General features: G+C 52.3%; 1 protein-coding gene across 6 annotated transcripts in view; it reads left to right on the forward strand.

The window, feature by feature from the left end:
* Nucleotides 1-6,658, forward strand: part of Ppfia1 (PPFI scaffold protein A1) — an 89,045-nt gene extending 82,387 nt beyond the window's left edge. For 4 of the 6 annotated variants that reach the window (XM_076847750.2, XM_076847752.2, XM_076847753.2 and 1 more), the window contains 5 exons: nucleotides 210-385; nucleotides 1,134-1,202; nucleotides 2,259-2,424; nucleotides 4,697-4,766; nucleotides 5,412-6,658. In XM_076847750.2, the coding sequence (XP_076703865.1) occupies nucleotides 210-385; nucleotides 1,134-1,202; nucleotides 2,259-2,424; nucleotides 4,697-4,755 (470 nt within the window). In that variant the 3' untranslated portion in view covers nucleotides 4,756-4,766; nucleotides 5,412-6,658. The remainder of the gene's footprint in view (nucleotides 1-209; nucleotides 386-1,133; nucleotides 1,203-2,258; nucleotides 2,425-4,696; nucleotides 4,767-5,411) is intronic. The other 2 variants (XM_076847751.2, XM_076847755.2) reach the window with 1 other exon arrangement.
* The last annotated feature ends 4,076 nt before the right edge of the window (nucleotides 6,659-10,734 follow it).

Below are 10,734 nucleotides of genomic sequence, written 5' to 3' on the forward strand. Positions count from 1 at the left end.
AACGTTGGTCCATGCTGGGGCCTGCTGGGGCCTGTGCTGTCTGGCCTGGCTCTGATCTGCAGACGGGAGCCCTCTCCTGGGGAGTCTCAGTGCCAGGCGTGGCAGTCCTCAGCGTTTCAGGGGTGTGGTGAAGAGGCTCTCTGAAGCCGTTTCAGGGGTGTGGTGAAGAGGCTCTCTGAAGCCGTAGTCACAGGGTCACTCTTTTGCAGATGTGCTTGTTTGGAGCAACGATCGAGTGATTCGCTGGATCTTGTCGATTGGTCTTAAAGAATATGCAAACAATCTCATAGAGAGCGGCGTTCACGGGGCACTTCTTGCTTTGGATGAGACCTTTGATTTCAACGCACTGGCACTGTTGTTGCAGATCCCAACCCAGAACCCCCAGGTATGCCAGGCCCTGGCCACGCCCCACCCACTCAGGCAGTGTTCAGTTGTTCATGGTGGAGAAGAAGGTGACCTCAGCCACTAGTGCTCTCTCTCTTCTATCACGATCCCTCACCCAGTGGTTCGAAATCAGCAGGTGCTTTATTAATATTTTTGTTTCTCATCCTTCCATTTTCTGATGCAAGCATTAGATTCTTGAAGTAAACAAAAGAAGATTATTTCATGGTAGGGCTGGGAGTGTAGCTCACTGGTAGAGCACTTGCCTGGCATATGAGGCACTGGGTTTGATCCTCAGCTCCACATAAAAGCAAATAAATAAAATAAAGGTATCATGTCCATCTACAGCTAAAGAAAAAAAAAATTTTTTTGTAGTTCTGCTTGTCAACGCAGAGATACACGCAGTTGTTACATCACAGAGAAACATCCAGGTGTGCCTCCTGGAGGTCTTATTGACCTTTGTCAGTCTTTTAGACTCATGAGCCCAATGGAGATGTTTGTGTTCTACAGAACGTCGAATGCTTTTGTCAGTCGCCTGACCAGTGCACACAGCACACTTCCTGTGCACTTCCAGGAGGTGATAGGTCCCTCTTTCTGTCCTAACAAAAGCCCTGATGCTAAACATTATCATGGCTCCGGGTTTCCAGGAGTTCAGTTGAGTTTTCGAGTCTCAGTTTCAAAGATAATTGTAATATGCAAACCTTCTTCAAACTAGAATGATGAGAGTTTTGGTGGTGGTTTTGTTATTTCAGGCTCGAGCTGTCTTAGAAAGAGAGTTTAACAACCTTTTGGTCATGGGGACCGACAGAAGGTTTGATGAGGTAAGTTTTCAGTTGTGCAGTGTGTGGTGGGGCTGGGGTGGAACCCAGGAGCACTGTATCACTGAGCCACATCCCCAGCCCTTTTTCTCTTTTGAGACAGTGACTTGCTAAGTTGCTTAGGGTCTCACTAAATGGGTGAGGCTGGCTTTGAACTCAGGATCCTCCTGCCTCAGCTTCCTAAGTTACTGGGATTCTGCATCCGGCTTCACAGAACAGTCTGGTTTTCATTTTTACTCTTTTTGATACTCCTCCAAATGGTTTTCACATCATAAAACTGGTTACAATCTAAGAATGTAACCTATAAGTTGTGTTTCGAGGACAACTGGATCTCCCACCCCAGTCCAGAGCCCTGTGCTTTGCTGCACGGAGGCACGTTTCAGGAGTATATCAATGCGTCAATGCCAAAGGTGACTATCCTCTCACCCAGCCGTGGCTCGTTCTTCCCACACGTTAGGTGCCCCTCCCTGGGCCTTGGGAGAGCTGGGGTGGGGGAGAAGCCATCTTCTGTGACGACGAGGCTGGTCAGCAGTGGCCTGGCGTCAGGCGGGGCTGCTTACAGCTTGCAGCTCTCTTTATGATGAATCAAGGTGCACCCCACAGCTGGAGAGTGACGTCGCACACGGGCAGTGCAGTGGGAGCAGCACGTCCCCTGGGAGCTCAGGGCATGCCCCAGGAAGGGGTGTGCTGCATGGGGACCAGGACACACGCACAGGTCCCGCTTTCCTCCCAAAGACAGTCACTCTGCCAGCTGCACCTGTCCTTTATTTGTGTGTTTATTTATTCATTCAGGCAGGTGGGCAGATACAAAGGTAGGTGCGGGGGACTAGACCTGGGACGCTGTACCCTTGCGCTACATCTCCAGCCCTTTTCGTGTTTTTATTTACCTTTTATTTTGAGATAGGGTCTGGCTAAGATGCCCAGGGTCTTGCTGAATTGCTGAGGCTGGCCTGGAACTTGTGAGCCTCCTGCTTCAGCCTGCGGGACGGCTGGATCCCGGCTGTGCTGCCTCGTTCCCCTGTGCTTTCATTTAGAAACGAAGCTTGTTTTTGGTCGCAGGATGATGACAAAAGCTTCAGGAGAGCACCTTCGTGGAGGAAGAAGTTCAGACCAAAGGACGTCCGGGGCTTGGCGGCCGGGTCAGCAGAGACACTTCCGGCCAACTTCCGGGTTACTTCTTCTATGTCCTCCCCCTCTATGCAGCCAAAGAAGATGCAGCTGGACGGTAGGTGGTGGGCCGCGTGACCCACCACTCGCTGGAGCATGAGCATCCCTCTTACCTAGAATGGCCATCTCGTGTGCTACCAGACGTTTAAGTGTGGCTGCATGCCCAGATGTCAATGTTTTAAAATCAGCCCTAACAAGCGTTCATAAAAGTTCAGCAACAATAGAGGATTTTTAAGAACATCTTGTCTGGTTGAATCTGAGCATATTCTCTCAACTAATAAATTGAAGCCCCGGTGGTGTGCTCAGGCTGTGGCTGCCGTCTTGACGTGGCATGTGGGTGTGGCAGGCAGCCCTGGCGAGCAAGCTCTTGAGATCGCACTGTGGCAGCTTTCAGACCACAGTGTCTACTTCTCTCCACCCTGGGAAAAACGGTGGAGTAATTTTAAACCTGACAGTTTTCAGTTTCTGCAAGCCCCGCCTCTACTGCCTTCTGCTCACAGCCATGGCCTTTCTGTGTAAGCCCACGTGTGCCTGTCAGGAAGGGCTGCCAAGGAGCCGGGACCCTGCTGGAGGCTGGGTGGAGCCAAGCTGGCCAGCCCCAGGCTTCCCAGAGAGGCCTGGGCTGCTCCCTGGGGTGGCCTCTCTGGCCCCAGGACTCAGCTGGTTGTGTGGCTGGGAGGTTCCTGGGAAGGCCCTGCTCTGACCTGGGCTGACTAATGGGAGGCGGTGCGGTGCGGAGAGGAGAGCCACCCTAGGGTTGAGCCCACTTCCACTGCTCGGAGGTCACGACCCTGGCAGCATTTAGCTGTGCCCTGCTTCAGCTTCCCTGTCTGTGAAACGGGTGTCACATGGATTCTTCTCACGGAGGCTTGGCTGACTGCACGAGTCGGGGTCATTGGCAGCCCCTCTACCGTGCGTGGGCTTCGTTTGCTCTGCTTCTTGGTGCAGACGATGGGCTGTGGAGAGCAAGTGGCTCTCAGAATGTCCTTTTGGGGTTCAATGTCGTCTGTCATTAGCACCTCCCACAAGGAGGTTTTGCTCTCACGCCATACGTACAAATCAGGGAAAAGCACGTGTATAGGAAGTTTTATTAGCTGGACACTCTTGGTAAGAAAGGCTTAGCACAACATTTTTGGTAAAAACTGGATTTTCTTTTGTTGGAGTTTAGTAATATACTTAAAGGGCAAAATCCAGAGTGTGTTTTAACTGGCAGCTTTTGGAGGATGAGCGTCTTTTTTCTGAGGAGCATGCGGATGGCTAACCCATGCCCACTGTGTCGTGGCCCTTGGCTACTGGTCTGTCCACTAGGGACAGTCCCTATGGGCGCTGGGCCTGTGTTTTCATTGTACATTTCCTCCTCACACTGCATTTCCTCTGTTAAATGTTAAGTGCAACAATAAGAGCAAGAGTTTAAACGTTTATGACTAGAAATAAACCGAGGAGACTTTGTCTCCCAGAAACACTGAAGGTGTTGCAGCTGGTGAGATGGGTGGCTTACTGACTGGGGAGGGAGAGCAGGGGCCACTCCAGCAGCTTTCCTGGGCTCGAGATCCGGACGCACAGAGATAGCCAGTCCCATCAACCATGGCAAGATGTTGCTCAAAGTGGTCCCATATACCTATGGGAAACCAGAAACGGCAGCTGGGGCAGCCGTACCTGCTCTAGGTGTCCTACCTGCCTTATGGTTTGCGAGGGGCTGGGCTCACCCCTGGGGCCTCAGGGTATGTTTCTTAAACAAGAACTCAGCTCTGTGGTCTCCATCGCTTCTAGTCATTGTCCTAGCCTGCGCCCTGGCTGGACACCCCTGGACCTGCTCTTTACATCTGACCCACCCCATGAGCAGCGAGTGCTGGGCAGCAGGTTCCACCCCTGTCCTGGGTGGAGTTGGTCCCTTTCTGGCAGCCCTGTCCCAGGGCAGGGGCCATCCCACAGGAACAGGTGCTGGTGCACCTCATAGGGTTCTTGGAGGTTCAGTGCTAGGGCCAAAGGAAAGGTCTGTTTGACCATAAATGCAGAGATTGAGGAGGAGCCAAGTGACTGCTTTAAGTGGTCGTCCTTTATTTATGCACATGTGTGTTTTGGAGTCATTTTCTGTGTGCACAGTGCGCCCTTGCTGTTGTAGAGTAGGTGCCAGTGTCCTTGGGCTCCTGGGAGGTGGGGGGGACCCTCTTGAGCCCCCTGGTGCTCTTGCCCTGGCCGCCGCCCCACTCCAGCAGGCTCCCTCAGTTCCCGGGAGGTCCCACCCTAGGCGAGGAGATGTGCCCTGTGTGAGGTCTCAAAACTAACTGCACGCTGTGTTTGCACGCTTCCTGCTGTGGTGGTCGGAGCAGGCAGTGTATCGGGAGCACAGAGGTTGGATTCTGCTACAGTCAGGACTTACTCCTGCTGAAGCCTCCTCCGGTGAGTAGAGAGCAGCACCGTCCCCGGAATGTTCCGGGCACACATTGGCAGGCCTGGAGCTCAATGCCAGGCGAGGCTGTGGGCACTGGTCCTTGAGAGCCAATTCTGCTGCTGTGGAAGTACACCTGTCAGGTGGCTCTGGTGCTGCGGCTGTCAGGAAGAGGGCGGTGTGACCTCGTCCCTCCTCACGCCTGCGCGCAGGGGCCTGCTGGTGGGGAGCACATCCTCGGGAGCGGGCCAGAGCCCAGTTGGGAATGCGCCTTGTGAGGCTGCTGCATCGAGTGACACCAGAGCCGTCCGCCTAAAGGTTGACTTGGAAGCACAGAGCCACGTCTCTGGGCCAGCTCTGGTGACTGGGATGTGTCTGTGCGGGGGGTCCTGTCCCACAGGTCCAGGGTGCTGCTGGCCTCAGCCTGCCCCGTGAGAGCTCTCGCAGGGGGAGCTGCCTGCTTTGCTCGGCTGGGCATCTTAGCTGGATTTGGGTTGGCTTTGGGTCTTGCTTGCTTAGTTGGTGCCTTCTTTGCATGCCCTCGGGGACAGTGCAGACCCTGGTGAGCTCATAGTGATGCTCGGGCCGGGCAGGGGTGGCAGGGGCGGGGCTGCAGGAGGGCGCGTGCTGAGCGCGGCCTCTGTTCTCTCTTGCAGTGTACCCGCACTACTTCTACAGATGACCCAGCCTTCTGAATCCAGCAGACGACAGTTTAGAATTCAATGGATCTTTAATCTGTTGATACTCCTTATATGGACCCTAAGATATTTTATTACAGAGTTTTTAACTAGTGAAAAATTCAAGAATATCATAGAGAAAATATTTTAGAATTTACTGTTTCTTATATTTATGTGAACTCCGCTCCTCCTGGCGTAGTTACTGCTTCCCCCCGGGTCCAGACTCTGGGTGCCCTCCCGTTCGTGGCTTATCCTAATGGCAGTCCTTCACGTGAATGTACTGTAATGCTTGTATGTATTGATCCTATGAACAAATGTAGGGCTTTTGTAAATTATGCACTTATTGTAATTATACTGTTTAATTTTTTAATGATAAACCAGGACAGAGAGAAGGATTTTACTGCGTTTATAAAATCAACGTGACACAGCAGTGTCATAGCATCGTCCTTTACCAGCTCACACAATCATTTTGAAATAAGCAGACTTAATTTCAAGCGATTACTGTTGGATTTTAATGACCAACCTTAACTATACTTTTTCTATCAAGAAATCTCAGCTTCAGATAAACTTGGGGCTGAAGGGTTGAGAACACTGTGGAAGTCCCCAGCCCTGGCTCAGCTTCCCCGCCCAGTCTCTGGACTTGAAGGCTTGCCCTGGCACTGACTATAGCGGGGAGCCGCAGGGAGCCGCTCAGCCCGACCTGGGGCCTGGGGCGCCTCCGTCCAGGCAGCAGGTGGGGGCGCCCTCCAGCTGCTCTTGAGGACCAATCCAGCACTGTGGCTCGCTGGCTCCCAGAGGTGGTCTCCTGGCGAGGGCAGGGCTCCTGAAACCACGTTCAACTCTAACAAAGGCCTTATTTTTCTTGTGTAAATCTTGTTTTTACATTTGTTTGTACACATGTTTAAAGAATGAACCTCGTGGTGCGTTTTTAGACTTGGATGGTGTAGCCATTTTGCATTGTCTGAGTAGCAGATGTAATGGAGAGTCAGATCACGGTGTTGTTTATTAGCAGCTGATGTGCAGATGGAGGGCGCTGTCTCTTTACATTTGGCTTCTGCTTTGGATTCACTTGTACAATTCATTGTTACTGTTGTGTTTTTCTATTAATCTTTTGTGGACTTCCTGATTATGTAACAAAGTATGTACAGTCTACTTTTGAACTATTTTTATCACAGTATTATTTATTGCTTTCTTTCAATAAAGTACTGAAGCATTTTCCACTGCCAGTGAGGAATGCTGAGAGTAAGCTGTCATCACGCTGAGAACGGGCTGTGGCAGTGTCGCCATCTGAAAGGGACATTGAAGGCCAGAAGAGGGCAGTGGAGGAGCGGGTGTCATCCCACATGAGCATCCTGACATGCGCGGAGAGTCCCCTGTGTCCTTTCCAGCCGCTGGCTCTGCTCTCCCAGCCACACCCACTGCCTCATCTCTGGCACCCTTGCAGGTGCGTGGGTGCTGGGCACCAGGGCGCCTGCTGCCCTCGGGGCTCACACGAGTCCTGAGTCACGGAGCAGCCCAGTGTGGCAGAGGGAGCCAGGCTCCTGGGAGGGACTGTGGGGGGTGCCGAGAGGCTACTCAGTGGCCAACCAGGCAGCCAGAGCAAGTGCCTGTGCGGCCGGGGATGGCATCACATCTGGGGGTAGCACGGCCAGCACTGCTGGTGTCTGCCCCGCTGAGGCCGATGGGCTTTCCCGGAGGGCACCATGCCATCTTGGGACAGAAGTACCTGGCTCGTCTCTGTTGGGGCAGAGCTGACCGGAGTCTGTGTCCTGCCTGGGGCCTGTGTGCACTGGACCTGTTCAGGACCTGTGGTCTCTGGCTGAACTGAGCCCTGCAGGCACTTCATCCTGTCCGTCACTGAGGGCCCAGTGCTGCACCTGCCCACAGCAGCGTCGGCTATGCTGGCTTTGGGCCTTCCCAAGGACGCCGGGCTTGCACTGCTCTGCTGTGTCCCCCGGCAGCTGCCGCTGCTCACTCACCCACCACGTGGCCCATCAGCTGTCCCGTGGCCTAGGGGCCCTGTGCTCAGCTGAGTGCACTGCTGCCACGCATGGCCGCCTGCTGCCCAGGGTGGTTGTGGGCCTCTCCCCAGTCAGGTTTCCATGGTGGTGGGGGAGCCTCCCTTCCCTCTTCCCTCCTCCAGGCAGTGGGTGGACAGGTGTGGTCACTGCTGCTATTCTGGACACCCACATGCACTTCCAAATGTCTCAAATACTTGTGTCTCCCCGTTTCCTGGGCTCCTTCCTTGGTGAGAATGTGTAGCCTCTTCATTCCCTGGACTCAAAGTGCTAGCCTTTCCAAGTACAGCTGTGCCTGTATTCACAGAGTACTGTCCCCAGACCCAGGCACCAGGGTGCACAGCTGCTCGAGTTTCCCGGGGAACCAAGTCCTCTTAGGAGCTCTGTGCAGTGAGGTGTTTCCTGTGTCATCGGGTGTGATGAGAAAGTGCGCACTCTTGAACATTTTCGAGATGCTCAAACCTGTGATGCGGAGCCATGATACAGAGGGCTGCATCGCCGAGGGCTGGCTCACACAGACGCAGCACAGTCACCATGGGAGGAGGAGACAGGACCATCGCGGGGGCTCTAGGGCAGGGCCCCCCTGCCTCCTCCAGCTGCGGGGGGTTCCAAGCATTCCTCCACTCTGGGTCACAGCACTGTGGCCTCTGCTCCGCCTGCCTCGGGGTCTCCTCTAAATGTCTTCTACTTCCTGTGGGGGCACTTCTTCTGGCCCACTCATGCAGTTCATTCAGGGAGGTCTCATTTCAAGATCCAAACTTAACACCCACACAGACCCCTTTTCCAAATAAGGTCACATTTGCAGGTTCAGGATTTGGTCATTGACGTGTCTTGAGGACCCCTTCTGCTCTTCACTGTCTCTGGTAAAGATGGCTCACCCTGCCCTGCCCCACCACCTTGTGGGATCAGAGGCCACTGATATCGCATAAAGGCAAAGTAGGCCAAGAGGAGTGCCCTCAGTGGCCCGCAGTGCTGCTGGAGAGCACCCCTGGGCTGCAGGAGGGAGCTTCCAGACCCTGCTGAGGGGCGAGGTGAGGAGAGGCCACTAAGACTGACCCATGGGGCCAGCAAGAAAACAGAGGACATTGTAAAATAAAACAGCACTTGGCTCTTGGGACCATCTGGAGTGAGCGTGCGAAGCCTCCCTGCAGATCCGGACCCCTGTTCCCGTGCAGCAGCAGCCCCGGGCCCACTTGGTGAGCGCCTGCTGTGTGCCACGTGTTTCAGGTGCTGGGTGACTGCCCTTCCAGGAAAGGGTAAGATTCCAGATTCCATCCGGGTGCAGCCCAGGACTTTGTGCTGTTGGGGAGGGACTGGGTGGAGGAGCTGCCCGGGGAGACCAGCTCCAGGCGTGTCTTCACATTCAAGTGGCATGCACAACCACTTGGGTAACACTGATGCCGTGCCCCGGACTCAGGGCCCTGGTTGGTGCTCGCTGCCCTGTGTCAGGACGAGCTCCTTTTTCCATCTGACCTCTCAGGCAACAAATCCTGTGCCTTGACCCTGATGGAATATTTAAATAGGCCTCACTGTTCACCTTCCCTTCCAAAGGAGCCAACAGAAACCAGTTCTTGACTCTTTTTTTTTCTTTCAATACCCAAAAATTGAACCCAGGAGCACCCACTGACGACTCACATCAACACCCCTTTTAAAAATTTTTTTATTTATTCTAATCAGTTATACATGACAGCAGAATGCTCTTCGATTCATGGTACACAAAATAGAGCCCAATTTTTCACTTCTTTGGTTGTACAGGACGTAAGGTCACACCATTCATGCAATCATACACGTACCTCATTCCACCGCCTTTCCTATCCCATGCCATCCCCCGCTATGGATTAGTATCCATTTATCAGAGAAAACATTAGGCCTTTGATTTTTGGGGATTGGCTTACTTTGCTTAGCATGATATTCTCCAATTCCATCCATTTACCTGCAAATGCCATGATTTTAGTCTTATTGTCAGGTAATATTCCATTGTGTATATATGCCACTTTTTTTTTTTAATCCATCTACTGAAGGGCATCCAGGTTGGTTCCACAGTTTAGCTATTGTGAATTGAGCTGCTATAAACATTGATGTGGCTGAGTCCCTGTAGTGGGCTGATTTTTAAGTCCTTTGGGTATAGACTGAGGAGTGGGATAGCTAGGGGAAATGGTGGTTCCGTTCCAAGTGTTTAAAGCAATCTCCATACTGCTTTCCAGAGTGGTTGCACAATTTGCAGTCCCACCACAATGTATGAGTGTACCCCAACCCCGTTTGAGACAGTCTGGCCAAGTTGCCAGGCTGACCTTGAACCTTTGACCCTGCACTGACACACCCAGCTTACTCTTTACTCTTGGTGAGGGGCGGTCAGCCATCTCCTCTAGGCTCTACCTTCAGAAATTAAAGGAAGTGATCAGCTTAGGATGGGGTATGAACCCTGTGGGGCTGGAGCAGTCCCAAGGGCTTGCACATGCTCCATCCCCAGCCCCCTCTGATTTTTCTTTTAACCATGTACATCATTGTAACCCATTCAGCCCCATCGTCCTGGATGGGGGACACTTATCATAACTTACACGAGCAAAAAATAGGTCACTTATATTATCCTTTGAAAGAAACATTTTTAAAAGAGTTATTTTTTTGAGAGAAGTAATGCGTGAATGATTGGAGCATTTCAAAGTACGTATTTTATAATACATGAAAATGTATATGAAGGTTATATAAGATTTAGGTGAAGATTTCTAACTTAGGATAAATAATGCACTGGGGTCAACTTCACCAAAACATGTGCAGAATTAAAACTTGGGCTTGCTAAGTTCAAATGAAGCACACACAAGTTGGACACGTCCTGCTCGCTTTCTGCCCTGACCATGGGGACTATAACCTGCTGATGTGCTAGGTGCGGCCTCCCGACTCCTCCAGGAGGCCCTGACTTTGGCCTCTCTTTGTGGCTTGGTGAAACTTACAGCACGCAGAACCGTCATTCCCGCTCCGTCTCCCAACAGAAGTAAAGGTGGTAAGATCGCCTGTGTGTTACCAGGGATTGAACTCAAGGGGGCTCTACTACTGAGCTACACCCCCAGCCCTTTTAATTTAATTTAATTTTTTTTTTTTTAAAGAGAGAGTGAGAGAGGGAGAGAGAGAGAATTTTAATGTTTATTTTTTTTTAGTTATTGGCTGACACAACATCTTTGTTTGTACGTGGTGCTGAGGATCGAACCCGGGCCGCACGCATGGCAGGCGAGCGCGCTACCGCTTGAGCCACATCCCCAGCCCCTTTTAATTTTATTTTGTGTCAGGGT

Source organism: Callospermophilus lateralis, chromosome 2 (assembly GCF_048772815.1).
Source record: "Callospermophilus lateralis isolate mCalLat2 chromosome 2, mCalLat2.hap1, whole genome shotgun sequence".
Taxonomy (NCBI): domain Eukaryota; kingdom Metazoa; phylum Chordata; class Mammalia; order Rodentia; family Sciuridae; genus Callospermophilus; species Callospermophilus lateralis.